Raw genomic sequence first — 15,870 nt, 5'->3', positions numbered from 1 at the left:
TTAAAAAAATAGGGGAAAGTTAGCAACTATTTAGGTCAGATATCAGTCTTAAAATAACAAGGTTGAAGATAAAAAATACTATTTTATAATAGGACTTTGACAGGAAAGTTAGGGAATTTTTCATGTTTTCCTCACAATTTTAAGGATATTACACAATTTTGTATCCTTCAAAAAATACAATTTTAATCCACATCATGAAAATAACAAGAACCAACCTCTACCAAAGATTTACACAAAATATAAAGTCAAACCACACTTACGACTGATTTGTGATAGCACGTGTATTAGTTTCCTAATGCTGCTGTAACAAATTTACAAACTTAGTGGCTTAAAAAGAACAGAAATTTATTGTATTTCAGTTCTGGAGACCGGAAATCCAGACTGAGGTTTACAGGACTAAAGCAAGGTGCCCAAAGGGTCACACGCCCTTGGAAGGTTTCAGGGGAGCATTTGTTCCTTGCTTCTTCCAGCTCCTGGCGGCTACTGGCATTCCTTGGCTTATCACCCTATCGTTCTAATCTCTCTCTCATTGTCATTTCACTTTCTGCTTTTTGTGTCAGATCCTCTTCTGCCTCCCTCTTACAAGGACATTTGTGATCCCATTTACAGTGCACCTGGATAATCCTGTCTCAAGATCTTTAACTTACATCTTCAAATCCCTTTTGTCATATAAAGCAACATTCAGATTTCCAGGGATTAGCACCTGGTTATCTGTGGGGGCCATTGCTCAGCCTAGCACCATATGGTTCATCTTAGAAATATTAGATGTATATATAAACCCATTAGAATACTGAATAGTGCAGTTAATGTATGTTTCTCATGGTAAGTCAGCCAATGAAGTAAATGCTGGTGAATGCGCCTAGCTACTGGGTACTAACTAAAGATACCATGCTTTCTCATTTGGAATGACAATGAACAATCCACATTATATCTTTCTGCCATTATTTAAGGTTCTGGTGAACAGTTTATATCCATTACAGCTGACAAAAAGTATAAAAGTGATAGTGCTGGCTCTGGCCCTGTAGCCTAGTGGTTAAGTTCAGCCTGCTCTGCTTTGGTGGCCCAGGTTCAGTACTCAGGCACACACTTAGACCACTGGTCAGCGGCCATGCTGTGGAAACGACCTACATACACAATAGAGGAAGACTGGCACAGATGTTAGCTCAGGGTGAATCTTCCTCAAGCAAAATGAGGAAGACTGGCAATAGATGTTAGCTCAGGATGAATCTTTCTCAGCAAGAAAAAGAAAAATAAAAACAAAATAAGTAAACAAGTGATAGTGCTAAAGATGATCTAACAGTATTAGGTAAGTTTGCCAGGTCTGTGTAGTGTAAGTAAATGACATTAAGCTTTTGATTGCTGAGGCACCCATTTCAAAGACGTCCATCTTGAATAAACACTTGCCAGCTGTATTACACAGCTACTAACAAAACAACTATATAAGGAACCAGGCTGCCCCCACCCATGAAGTTCCCTTAGAAATCCCTGGGCGACCTCAGTAAGTGACCACTTAAGTGACCCTGCTTTTCCCTTCCTGTGCCGTAATTTCCACTCTTATGCTTTAAACCTGCCAATAAAAAGTGAATCTACAAAACCCTAGGCGCCCCACCCTCAGACTCTAATAAAGGCAGAGCCCAAGGTCCACACTCCCTTCCCTTACATGATCCTTGGCCATGCCTCCAGGACATGTGAGTAATAAATCTTGTTCTTCATGGTTTTGCTAAAGTGTGACTTGAATCGTAATAAGAACCACGAGAGCTGATTCAGCCAAAACATGGCCCCAGTGGCAGTGTCAGGGAACGTCTGTGGGGCTTGCTATGAGTGAATACAGCCCAGCTGAGTGCCTCAAGCATTCCTAGCCAAGAACATCACAACAGGCTACCATAACAAAGTACTGCAGACTGGGTGATTTAAACAACAGAAATTTATTTTCTCACAATTCTAGAGGCTAGAAGTGCAACATCAACATGTCAGCAGGTTGGTTTCTTCCGAGACACTCTCCCCTTGGCTTGAAAAAGGCCCTCTTCTCTCTGTGTCTTCACATGGTCTTCCCTCTGAGTGCGTCTACGTCCCAATCTTCTCCTCTTATAAGGACACCAATCATATTGGATGAGGGCCCACCTAGTGACCTCATTCTAACTTAGTGACCTCTTTAAAGACCTTATCACCATATACAGTCACATTCCGAGGTACCAGGAGTTAAGACTTTAACATATGCATTCTGAGGGACACAACAGCCTATAATAAGCGGCAAAGAACAGCAGCATGCTTAATCTTTAAATTCATGAACTATCTTTAAGAAACTGATGAGGAAACCTAAAACAAATATCAATAGGCCATTGGGATCAGCAGAAGTCCCTTGATATTATGGATAAGGGCATCAAAAATATCACTAAAGTCAGTAAGGATCAACCAAGAATTGTATAACAAACAGCGAGAAGAAACTATAAGTGAAAACATATTATCAATTTTGAAAACTTTCAAAAATAAAAGCATGATGGCCAGTATATGATACTGGGGATACATATCCACAGTGACTAAACTGTAATAAGCCCAAAAAGCAATGGTTCTCCAACTGGCATCCTGAAGATCCTGTCTTTTCTAACTATATATCTGTGTGAAGCCAGACTTTCTTCATATACTTCAATCAAAACAACAAATCACAAGATTGAATGCAAAAATAGACATGAGAATCCAGCTATCTTCTAATGAACAAGACATTAAAAAAATTTGCAGAAATGTAAAAACAATGCCACTCTTCTCAAAATTGTTTTTGTTTTGGATAACAGTTATTTTTCATTAAAATGTTTTTTGTATTAACATGTAATGAGTTTATTTTATTGTTAAATGAGTTAATAAATGTTTTAATTTCTCAGTTTTAATTTCTGATATGATAAATATTGGAAGATCTACCCATATAAACCAAAGGCCTTTTGGATCCTCAATAATTTAAGATATAAAGGGACCTTCAGAAGAAAAAGTTCGAGAACCCAGAGCATTGACTCAGTTAAGGTTTCCATTGTAGGAACCCACTCTATCTCCCCAGTCCTTGTACTAATTAGGTTTGCCTAGTCAAAGCTAAGTTTACCCATGATAAAAAAAAAAAAAGCCTTTTCTGGGCCAGCCCTGTGAACAAGTGGTTAAAGTTCCTCATGCTCCACTTTGGCGGCCTGGGGTTCACAGGTTTGGATCCTGGGTGTGGACCTACTCCACTCATCAGCCACGTTGTGGAGTCATCCCACACACAAAGTAGAAGACGACTGGCACAGATGTTAGTTCAGGGTTTGTCTTCCTCAAGCAAAAAAAAGAGGATTAGCAATGGATGTTAGCTCAGGGCAATCTTCCTCACACACACACACAAAAAAGGAGTCTTTTCATAATGATAAAGGAGTCAATTCATCAACAGGACATTATAAGCCAAAGCATTTACACACCTAATAACATAGCTTCAAAAATACATAAAACAAAAAATGATTAAAATACAAAGAGAAATAAGACTAATCCAAAATCACAGTCAGAGATTACAATATACCTTCCTCAATAATAAAACAAGTATACAGAATAATTAGTAAAGATATAGAGGAATTGAACAATATTATCAACCAACTTGACCTAATGAGATTTACAGAACATTCCACCAAACTGCAATAAAATATACATTCTTCTCAAGTACACACAAAATATTTACCAAGATAGACTATATTCTGGGTTATAAAACAATTCCTAATAAATATGAAGGGACTTGAATCATACAAAGAATATTTTCTGACTTCTATGGGATTAAATTTGAAATCAACAGCAAAAACATCCTTCAAAATTTTGAAATATTTGAAAACTAACACACTTCCAAATAACCCCTGGGCTAGAGAAGAAATCAAAAGTCAGAATTAGAAATTACTTTGAGCTGAATGAAAATCAAAGCACAACATACCTAAATTTATGAGATACAGATAACACACTATTTAGAGAAAAATTTATAGACCTAAAGCACCTATATTAGAAAAGATAAAGGCCCTGAATGACCTCAGCTTTTACTTTAAGTACAAAATAAGAGTAAATTAATCCCAAGATAAGTAAAAGAGTCAATTAACATGAGGGTGAAAATTAATGCAACAGAAAAACAATATAGAAAATTAATGAAACCAAAAGCTAAGGTTTTCTTTTTAAGAGACAATAAAATTGATAAACTAGCCATACTGATCAGTTCAAAAAAAACAGGGAAGACACCAATTACCAATATCAACAATGAGTAATGTGACATCACTACAGATTCTACAGATTTAAAAGAAGAGAATATTATTAACAGCTTTATGCAAATAAATATGACAACTAAAGTGAAACGGTCAAATTCCCGGAAAAACACAAAGCTCATTCAAGAAGAACAGATTAAGAGAATAGCCCCTATATCTACTAAAGAAATTAAATATATAGTTAAAAACTTTCCAACCAAGAAAACTCCAGATCCAGATGGCTTCACTGGTGAATTCTACCAAACATTTAAGGGAGAACAAGTATCAATTCAACATACACTTTTCCATAAAATTGAAGAGGAGGGAATACTGCCCAATACATTCTGTAAGATCAGCATTACACTGACATCAAAACCAGAAAAAGACATTACAAGAAAACAAAAGAACAACAATTCTCAGAAGCATAGAAGAAAAGTCCTTAACAAAATTTTAGCAAATTAAGTCAAACAATCCATGAAATAGATAATACATCACAGTCAAGTGGAGTTTATCCCAGGAAAGCAAGGCTAGTTTAACATTCAAAAAAAAAAAAAAAAGCAATTCACCATATTGAGAGGACTGCTCCCCCAAAAAATAAAGATCATTTCAACAGACACAGAAAAAGATTTGACGAAATCCATCATCCATTCCTGATAAGAACTCAGCAAACTATAACTGGAACTTAACTTTCTCAAACTCATAAAGCATATCTTTGAAAAACCAACAGACTATGATCTTACATAACAGTGAAAGACTGAATGCTTTTCCATTAAGATAGGAACAAGACAACAATGTCCATTTTCACTACTCCTATTCAACATTGTCTTAAAGCTTCAAACTAGTGCAGTTAGGCAAAAAAGAAAAGAAAAAGGAAGAAAAATACAAAGGAAAGAAGTCAAACTGTCTTTATTTACACACAAAATGATCTTCCACGTAGAAAATCCAATGGAATCCATACAATAGCTACTATAACTATTAAGTGACATTAACATGGATACAAAATTAAGTATACAAATATCAACTGTATTTCTGTACACACAAGCAAGAAATGAACAATCAAGTTGAGATTACAAACAGTACCATTTACAATAGCATCAAAAATATGATATAATTTGGAATAAATCTCACAAAAGATGTGCAAGGCTTAAATACTGAAATCTATAGAAAGCACATGAAAAGATGTTCAACATGGACAATCACTAGGGAAATGGAGATTAAAACCACAGTAAGATATAACTACACACCTACTGCAATGGCTAAAATTAAAAAGACTGATACAGCAAGTGCTGGTGAGGATGTGGAGCAACTAGAACTCTCATACTGTGCTGGTGGGAAGGTAAAAGAGTATAAGCATTTTGAAAAACAATTTGGCTAGAAATTTGGTTATAAAATTAAACAGACATCTACCATGTGACCTATCCATTCTACCCAGAGGCATTAAAGTAATAGGAAATAAAGCATATGACCACATAAAGACTCACACACAAATGTTCATAGAAGTTTTTACTTGTAATAGGCAAAACCTGAAAACAACCCAGATGTCCATCAACATGTGAATGGATAAACAAAACGTGGAACAATGGCACAGTACTCAGCAATAAAAAGGAATGAACTATTTTTATACACCACAACATGGTTGAATCTCAAAATAATCAGGCTGAATGAAAGAAGCCAGACAAAAAAATGGTATAAACCATATGATTCCTTTTACATAAAAATCTAGAAAATGTAAATTAATCCATAGTGACAGAAAGCCTGAGGAGAGGGGATGGAAAGGAGGGATAACAAAGGAATATGATGAAATTTTAGGGGACGTTCATTATCTTGAATGTGTTGATGGGCTCATGGGTAATCTGTGTATCATAATTTATAAAACTGAATGCCTTAATTATGTGCTATGTTACCTCAAAAAAGATCTTAAAAGAAGAGCAGGAAAAGTGGCGATGACTGCACAACAACGTGAATATCTATAATGCCACTGAATTACACACTAAAAAATGGTTACAATGGTAAATTTTGTTATATATATTTTGCCACAACAACAACAACAACAAAACAACAAAAAAAGGAAGAGGACGTTTACTGAACTCAAAGCTGAGACTGAAAATGATGACTGTGGTTAGTCAGTAAGAAGAGGAGCAAAGAATCTGTTATTTCCAGGCTTTCTACTCCTTTGACATAAGCTGTCAGTTAAAAACTATGAATTTAAAGCCTTTTACAGCTGTTACCTGTGAGATATGATTGATGGAAGACTCCATTCTCCGAAGCTGAGAGGCCTGGATATCCAGCAACTGGAGGACATTGTTGGCCAACGCATTTATTTGATAAGCAACACTAGCTAGGGATTGGGTTGTGTAGGCTTTGGTCTCTTCTAAAGCTTTTCTCTTGTCTGTAGCCTGAAATAAGAACAAAAACAACAAATACTTATATTCTATTGAAAGGCAGAGTCATATTATAGTTTTTAATAGAAAAACCCAATTGAATCAAAAACTTATTAAACCAATCTGAAGACAGTCTCAGGACACTGGTGAAGGCATGGCAGAAATCCCTATCTGCCAGGTGGGAACCATGCCCTCCTGAGTAGTCCATCCACCGAGGTCCACTATAGGAGCCACCAAGTGACTGTCACCAGAGGCACACTGTAACAGTCAGTTTTAAATTGCCTAAAACTCCTCAGCCACCAATTCACTGCATTACATCCTTAGGATCTTATGTCAGCCCCAAGCTCCCAAACCACTGTTGAGAGTTTAGCTAAACTACTCCATAACATTGCTCCTCAGCATCCATTTTGAATGGCTAAGTGACCTGCAGGAGGCTTGAACGACACTAGCCGCTCCTGCAAGCCCAGCAGGGTCAAGTAAAGGTAAGTTCCTGATATGACTCCCCCAACGCTCCTTGTGATAAACAGATAAGACTCCACCCCACGGAGCTTATAAAAGAAAACCTCGCTCTTTTTGGTTTGAATTGACCTATCCAGTCTTACCCTAGGAACCTCAAAGCACTCCGCCTTAATAAAGGCATGCGCCCCACGTCCTGCTGCTCACTCTGCGCCTGCACTCTGCACCGACCTCCCCACGTGGTCCCTCAAGGCATGCTTGTGTATCTCCTCGGATTTGTGAGTAAGAAACTTGACTTCACGTTCCCTTGCCATCTTTTGTTGAACTTTGGCTCACCATCTGACACCCAGAAGCTCTACTAAACAAATGTTAATTTAACAATCACAGTGACGGGGACTAAATCCACCTTACTTTCCTGTTTACATTATCAGCATCAGAAATCCAACCTCCCTGTTATCCATTATGACCAAGCCTCTCAGCCCCACAAAATCGACTGAGAATCTATGACCCAATCCCTTACCCCTCATTGTTCCAAAACTCCTGAAGGAACTCAAGAGTCAGGTGGTTAAACAAAGTTAAAAGAGGAGCAAAGTTAAAAGACAAGTGATAAACTCTGGGGCAGGGCGGGTCCTGTGGCACGACACATAATGATCACCATAACACAACTTATATCATAAAGGGTAAACATCATTCACATACAATCTAAACGTGAAGCAAAAGGCCAAGAATTGCTAGAAAAATGGAAAAAAATGTTTACAGTATGTTACTATTTAACTAAGAAACAAGGAAATGCTTATAATTTTTAAGAAGAAACAACCATAACATTTAAAAAAAATAATTTCGCATGGGGACAGGAGTAAACAGGTTAGAGGGCAACATGGATAGAATTCTTAAAACATTTAAAAATGTTTTGGAACTAGATGGAGGTAGTGGCTGCACAAAATTGTGAATGTAGATTGTTTTGTAGATTTGTTTACGCAACTATGTAAATACTTTACAAATTATGAAACAAAATTAAACTTGAAAAGGCAATTCCCCAAAATTAAATGCAAAATTAATCAAATGAGCCTAACTGTACATCCAATTAGTGGCTTAACGAGAGAGGAAATAGTCTAAAAGTGACTTCAAAGCACAGTAATTTGATTGTACATTCTTAGTGGCATTTACCCTTAGGACAAAAACAACTGAAAGAGAAAAAAACCCAAACTGTTTTCAATCACTTTATTGCTAACAGTAGTTCTGTAGTTATTATCCTGAGACTGCTGTTTGTGTAGTGTGGGATAAAGCAAGCTATTAATTACATTTATGTCATTGAGAACTGAGATTTTTGGCAGGGTTCAAAAGAGATTCTGATGTAAGAAGAATGAGGTTAAGGAAAAAACCTATAGTTCTGGATTTAAGCTGAAAGCATCAGTTTGAACCCAAGATGCATCTTATCATATCATATATACATCAATATCCTAGCTCTGTCCAATGAAAAGGCCTAAATGTAAAACATGTGACTATAGTTGGTAACACTGGATTGTACAACTGAAATTTGCTAAGAGAGTAGGAAAAAATTTTTTTCAAAATGTGAAGTGATAGAAGTGTTAATTAGATGGGAGGAATCCTTTCACAATGTATACGTATATCAAATCATCAAGATGTACACTTTAAATATATTATAATTTTACTTGTCAATTATACCTCAGTAAAGGTGGCAGGGAGGAGGAAAAAAAGAAAAGGCCTAAAAATAATGACTGTCTAGCAGCCATGAAAGCACCACTTATTATCCAGACTGTGACCTCTACCTCACTTGTGACTTCGGGGAACCAGGACTCCTAGGTCCAGGCAATAGGTCTAGGATAGGAAATGTACAAGATCCATTTGGAACATGTACATCAGAAAGCAAATGGAAGCCACGAAAGACCACTCTAGGGTCAGGTCAAAAGGACTCAGGAATCAACTGGAATAAGCTGCCACAGGCCCAAGATGGGAGAATGCAAACATCAATGAGGATAACAACTACACAAAACAAAACACAGAAAATGCTTAAATGTTAAGAGCTCATAACAACATTAAAAAATAAAAAAACAAACAAAAAAGTCACTGGCCAGTTCTGGAGGATGCTAGGGATCGTCTTATTGACAGGGGAGAGGGAAGGAAGGGGTGTCAGCTTTATTAAAGTATGAAATACATACAATAAAATTTTAAAAAGTATACAATTCAATGTGTTTTGACAAATGTATACAGTAGTGTAACCAAGATCATAATCACAATAAAGAACATTTCCCTCATCAAAGCAAAAGAAATTAGAATCACAAAACAGAGAGAACCCACCGACTGGGACAAAATATTTGCAAATCATATATCTGACAAGGGGTTAATCTCCATAACATATAAGGAATTCACACAACTGAACAATAAAAAAACCAAACAATCCAATCAAAAAATTGGCAGAGGAGATGAACATTTTTCCATAGAAGATATACAGATGGCCAATAAACACATTAAAAGATGTTCAACATTGCTAATCATCAGGGAAATGTAAATCAAAACTACACTAAGATACCTCCTCACGCCTGTTAAAATGGCTATAATCACTAAGACTAAAAATAGAAAATGTTGGAGAGGGTGTGGAGAGAAGGGAACCCTCACACACTGCTGGTAGGAATGCAAACTGGTGCAGCCACTATGAAAAACAGTATGGAGATTCCTCAAAAAACTAAAAATAGAACTATCATATGAGCCACCTATCCCACTACTGGGAATCTACCCAAACGATTTGAAATCAACAATCCAAAGTAACATATGCACCCCTATGTTCACTGTAGCACTATTCACAATAGCCAAGACATGGAAGCAATCCAAGTGCCCACTGACTGATGATTGAATTAAGAAGATGTGGTATATAAATATATATACCATGGAATACTACTCAGCCACAAAAAAGATGAATTCATCCCATTTGCAGTAACATGGAAGGACCTAGAGGGAATTATGCTAAGCAAAATAAGCCAGTCTGAGAAAGACAAACACCAGATGATTTCACTCATATGTGGAATATAAACAAATACATGGACTAAGAAAACAGTTCAGGGGAATGGGGGTTGGGGGTGGGCACAGGGGTTGAAGGAGAGCACTTATGTGGTGACAGTCAAGAAATAATGTACAACTGAAATCTCACATTGATGTAAACTATTATGAACTCAGTAAAAAAAAAAGAAGAAGAAAGGAAGAAGATTTCCCTCATGCCCTTTACAGTCAGCTCCCTCCCCATCCTCTGGACCCTGGAAATCAGTGATTTCCTTTCTGTCACTGCAGGTTTGGCCTTTTCTAGAGTTTCAAATAAATGGCATCAAAAGCACATAGTCTTTTGTGCCTGGCTTCTGTCACTTAGCATATTGCTCTTGAAATTCATCCTTGTTAAGTAGTATTCCACTGTGTGGATTTCCCACAATTTGCTAATCCACTCATCAGCTGTAGACATTTGCGTTGTTTCCAGTTTGGGCCACGATGAATAAAGCTGCTATGAATATCTGAGTACAAGTCCTGTGTAGACATAAGTTTTCATTTCTCTTGGTTAATACCTACACAAACATCTAAGAGTAGAACTGCTGAGTCTGTGGTAAGTTAAGTGTATGTTTAACGTTATAGAAACTGCCAAACTATTTTCCAAAGTAGTGGTATTATTTGGTATTCCCACCAGAAATGTATGCGAGTTCTAGTTTCTCCACAACCTTGCCAACAGTTGGTATGGTCAGTCTTTTTAATTTTACCATTCAAGTAGGTACATAGTCCTATCTCATTGTGATTTTAATTTCCATTTCCCTACCAAATCATGATGTTGGGCATCTATTCAAGTGTTTATGTACCATCCATTTCTTCTTTGATAAAGTGTCTGTTCAAATCTTTTGCCCATTTTTTAACTGGGTTGTTTGCCTTCTTATTATTTAGTTCCTTAAACGTATATTCTGAATACAAGTCTTTTGTCAGTAACGTTTTGCAAATATTTCTCCCAATCTGTAGCTTACCTCTACATTATTTTAACAGTCTTTTGAAGAGACAATGTTATTTTGATGAAGTCCAATTTACCAATTTTTTATTTTATATTTCATGACTTTCGTGTCCTATTTAAAAAAAATCTTTGGTAAACCCAAGGTGACTAAGATTTTCTCTCATGTTTTCTTCTAAAAGTTTTGTAATTTTTGCTCTTACATGTAGATCTATGACCTAGTTCCTGTTAACCTTTTGCATATAGTGAGTCAGGGATGGTCAAAATTCTTTTCTTGCATATAGATATCCAACTGTTCTAGCATCATTTGTTGAAAAAATTACTCCTTCTTCAATTAATTGTTTTGGCATTTTACTCAGAAAAAATCAACTGACTGCATAGGTGTGAGTCCATTTCTGGGCTCTCTTTAGGGTTCCACTGATAAATCTGTTGATCTTCATCTAGTACTATACTGTACTGATTACTATAGCTCCTGTAAGTCTTGAAATTAGGTACTGTAAGCCCCCCAAATTTATTTTTCTTTTTCAAGATTGTTTTGGATATTCTGTCTTTTGCACCTTCATAAAAATTTTAGAATCAGCATGTCAATTTCCACAAAGGAGCCTCCTGAAATTTTAACTGGGATTGTATTGAACCTATAGATCAATTTGGGGAAAACTGCCATCTTAACAATACTGGATCTTCCAATCCATGTACACAATATCTCTCTCCTATTATTTAGGTCTTCTTTAAATTCTCTCAGCAAAGTTTTTTAGTTTCTGTGCACTAGTTGCAGACATTTTATTAAATTTATCCCTAAGTGTTTCATACTTTTTTGGGGGGGCGGTGAGGAAGATTGGCCCTGAGCTAACATGTGTCATCAATCCTTCTCTTTTTGCTTGAGGAAGTTTGTCCCTGCACTAACATCTGTGCCAATCTTCCTCTATTTTGTATTTGGGACACCACCACAGCATGGCTTGATGAGCGGTGTGTAGGTCCGTGGCTGGAATCCAAACCCGCAAACCCTGGGCTGCCAAAGCAGAGCATGTAAACTTAACTTCTACACCACCAGGCTAGCCCCACCATTTCACACTTTTTGATGCTATCATGCAGGGTATTGTTTTTATAATTTCAACTGTCAATTATTCATTGCAAGATAATAGAAACACAATTGATTTTTGAGTACTGAACTTGTAATCCCACAACACTGCTAAATTCACTTATTATAGTTGCTTTTTGTAGACTCCTTAGGTTACTCTACATAATCATGTTGCTTGTGAATAAAGACAATTTTACGTCTTCCTTTCCAATCTGTATGTCTTCTGTTTCTTTTTCTTGCTCTACTGCACTGACTAGATACTCCAGTACACTGTTGAATAGAAGTAAGCATTCCCAGCCTTAGAAAGAAAACATTCAGTCTCTTATCATTAAAACATCGAATGCAGGTTTTTCTGCAGATGACCTTTAGGAGATTAAGGAAGTACTTCTAGTCTTAGTTTACCAAACCAGGCAGATGTAATCTTGAGTGAGACTTGGGTTATTTTCAGTCATCCACTGTATTCTGGAGTTTCACCTGCCTGTTTGTTTGTTTTCACTGTACAGGTTGCACACTTTTTTTTCCGTTCTCGAGGGAGACTGTCAGTCCTGTGCTAAAATATATTCTCCTTTCCTCCAGGACATAGAATTACAATTTATTTCCCAGCATCCTGGATAGCATGGCCATATAATTAAGCATTGTCAGTGGAATGATAGTAGAAATGGGTGCCACTTCCAAGCCTAGACATAAAAACCTCCCAAGCACTTCCAACGCAATAAAGTAAAATGTAGTCCTATCAAGAAAATAAAGTTAACAGAAAATAATACAATGCTTCCCTTTTAAAGTTAAATTTTAAAAAATTAAAATTAATTAAAATTTAAAAATTCATTTTCTCAGTCAAACTAGCCACATTTTAAAGTGCTCAACAGCCTGTGTGGACTGTGGCTACCCTACTGGAGAGTTCAGTTCCTAGCCACAGACAATCTCCTCTACAGACCATGCGTTTCAACCTGCACAAGAACTGTGGTCGTCACTTATTTCAGGTTTATAAGTTTAGTATCCAATAGCTGGTCTCTCTCATTCTTTGACGCTTTTACCGTATAACAACCAAACAGCCTTAGTATGTTCCAGGCATCATACAAAATGGATTATAAACTAGACCACCAACAGCCAGCATTTCTCCAAGGAGTAAAATAGACATTATTAATCAATTAGAGAAGTCTTCCCTGCAAAGTCTAAATACTCTTAACTAATTACTCTAGGAGTTTACATGTGATATGAAACCCATTTGCCCCATCCCTGTCTTACGCCCTTGATGAAGTTTGCTTAAAATGGAAATAAACATATCCAGCTTTAAAATAAAAAGCTAATTACTTAAAAGAGCTAAACTCAAACAACGTAGCCAAGAACTAAACAGGAAATTCCTTAGATAACTGAACTTTCTGAACACAAACACCCCATACATAAAACTAGTTCTCTTCTTCCTCCCTTAATCTACCTATGGAAACCAAGCTATACTGAGTCAGGATCTGCTAGCTGGAGTAAAGAACCTTTCCAAGTAATATCTACTCTAATTAAAGTCCTTCTCTTGACCCTCAAGATGACTACACAGGAGAGAAATCTCTTCTTTCACTGCCCAGAGGAGAAATTACTAGCCATAAGCAATCTCTCTCATACCTTTATCTTTAACCACATTTCCTCTCCCTCATTCTCTCAGCCTTTACCTATAACCTCAGGAAAAATCTTTCTTCCTCTCTTTATTACATGTAAATACTTGAACTCCCAAAAAGAGAGAGAGAACATCTGTGTCATGACTATGCTTAAAAAGCAATGCATTCCAGGGGCCGGCGCAGCAGTTAAGTTCGCACGTTCTGCTTCTCGGCAGCCTGGGGTTCGCCGGTTCGGATCCCGGGTGTGACATGGCACTGCTTGGCACACCATGCTGTGGTAGGCGTCCCACATATAAAGTAGAGGAAGATGGGGACGATGTTAGCTCAGGGCCAGGCTTCCTCAGCAAAAAGAGGAGGACTGGCAGTAGTTAGCTCAGGGCTAATCTTCCTCGAAACAAAAAATGCAATGCATTCTAAATGAAAACAAATACGCTATGGTTTTTAAATTTTCGCCCATTTTTTGACAGAAAAAGGGAAAAATATAAAGGCAAATAAAAAAATGTATCATGGTCATACCATTCAAATAGGCCATGTTAACATTTCAGTGTATTTTCTTCAAGTTTCTCCAGTACATGTATGTATACAGAAATGAAAACATGGATATCATACCATATAGTTACATATCCTCTTTTTTCATCTAACAATGTACCATGAATATTTCCCTATGTGCTACTCTTTCCTATCATCTTTTTCAAAGCAACAGTTTTCAAAAGCTTAATGATTATGGTAGTACCTGTTAGTTGCCTACTCTCCTCGTTTTAATTCCTCTAATATTATTACTACTTTATTCTTAATCAGGGCACCAATGTTTCACGCCCTATTAAAAAACAAGTTTGGAGCCAGCCCTGATGGCCTAGTGGTTAAAGTTTGGCGTGCTCTGCTTCAGCGGCCTGGGTTTGGTTCCCAGGTGCAGAACCATATCACTTGTCTATCAGTAGTAGCCATGCTGTGGCAGCCGCTCACATAGAAGAACCAGAAGAATTTACAACTATACACAACTATGTACTGGGGCTTGTGGGAAGAAGACTGGCAACAGATCTTAGCTTACGGTGAATCTTCCCCTGTAAAAAAAAAAAAAACAATTCAAATCCAACTTCCTCTAAATGATCAAACGAGATGGTATTATTTAGTAGTTGTAGGAATTCAGAGGAAAACATGTACAACTAATTATAAATATCTCCTACTGTTCCCCTAATTAGTATAGAGTCTAATATATACAAAAGTAGAAAGAACAATAGATAACCTCATGTATCTGTCTTTTAACTTCAGTAAGTGTCATATTTAGTTTTACAAATTCCTATTTTACTTGGTTTCATAATGCTTACAAAGTTTTATATCTAAAATACATTAAAAATTAAGTTTCACTGATTTTTTAATGAACTCAGAATCCTTTTCTTAGAAAATATCTTTAAAATATCCATTTTAATATAGATATTTTATCATATGAAATGAATACCAAAACATGGATAGTGTCATTTTGCTCTAGCTCTACCTGAAATCTGTTTCTCTCAAACTCTAGCACTGTTATTACAAGTACTTATCTATTCATTTTACAAATTTAATAAAACTAATGATTTTCTTCCAACTCTTCACTGTAACATTTTAACTATATAATTAAGTTCCAAACACTAACCTATAAGCTAACTTTAAGAGTACCATTTCTAAGTTAGAGCCCTATTATATTGAAAGATGTCCTATATAGAAAACAGAGCCTATGTCTAGCACATATCCTATAGCACTGGCCTGTACATTAACATTTCGGAATAACAGTACAACTTAAAATGTTCTCTTTCTTACTCACTTTGACCCCTTTCTTAAAGTCTGCCAAGAGGACGTGAAAATAATTTGCTTTATTTGAGGAACAACAATTTCTCTCTGTCCTAACTACAAGTGGTTTAATCACTCTGCTTAAGTAACATAATTGGAGTTCTATGTACATTTTTTTAAAAAAACAAAGTTTTCCACCATTTTGCTTCTCTGTCTTTACTTTCCTCCCACTCTTTCTAGAACTGTCACTACATCGTATCTTTTTAATAACTTTTAACCTATCTCTAATCCAAACCTCCCAGAAATTTTTCCAAAGTCAGTATTTTTCCCACAGAACAGTTTAAATGTTTAAATAAGG

The 15,870-nt window shown here is 36.5% G+C and overlaps 1 protein-coding gene across 25 annotated transcripts in view; it reads right to left on the bottom strand.

Moving 5' to 3' along the window:
• ABI1 (abl interactor 1) overlaps window positions 1-15,870 on the bottom strand; it is a 152,212-nt gene that overhangs the window by 59,804 nt on the left and 76,538 nt on the right. For 23 of the 25 annotated variants that reach the window (XM_070254766.1, XM_023632057.2, XM_070254762.1 and 20 more), the window contains exon 2: window positions 6,458-6,625. In XM_070254766.1, the coding sequence (XP_070110867.1) occupies window positions 6,458-6,625 (168 nt within the window). Of the gene's footprint in view, window positions 1-6,457; window positions 6,626-7,586; window positions 7,663-15,870 lie in introns of those variants that run through there. The other 2 variants (XM_070254764.1, XM_023632059.2) reach the window with 2 other exon arrangements.

Source organism: Equus caballus, chromosome 29, assembly GCF_041296265.1.
Source record: "Equus caballus isolate H_3958 breed thoroughbred chromosome 29, TB-T2T, whole genome shotgun sequence".
Taxonomy (NCBI): Eukaryota; Metazoa; Chordata; class Mammalia; order Perissodactyla; family Equidae; genus Equus; species Equus caballus.
Note: the sequence above shows the minus strand (reverse complement) of the source record. Positions and strands in the feature narration are given on the sequence as shown.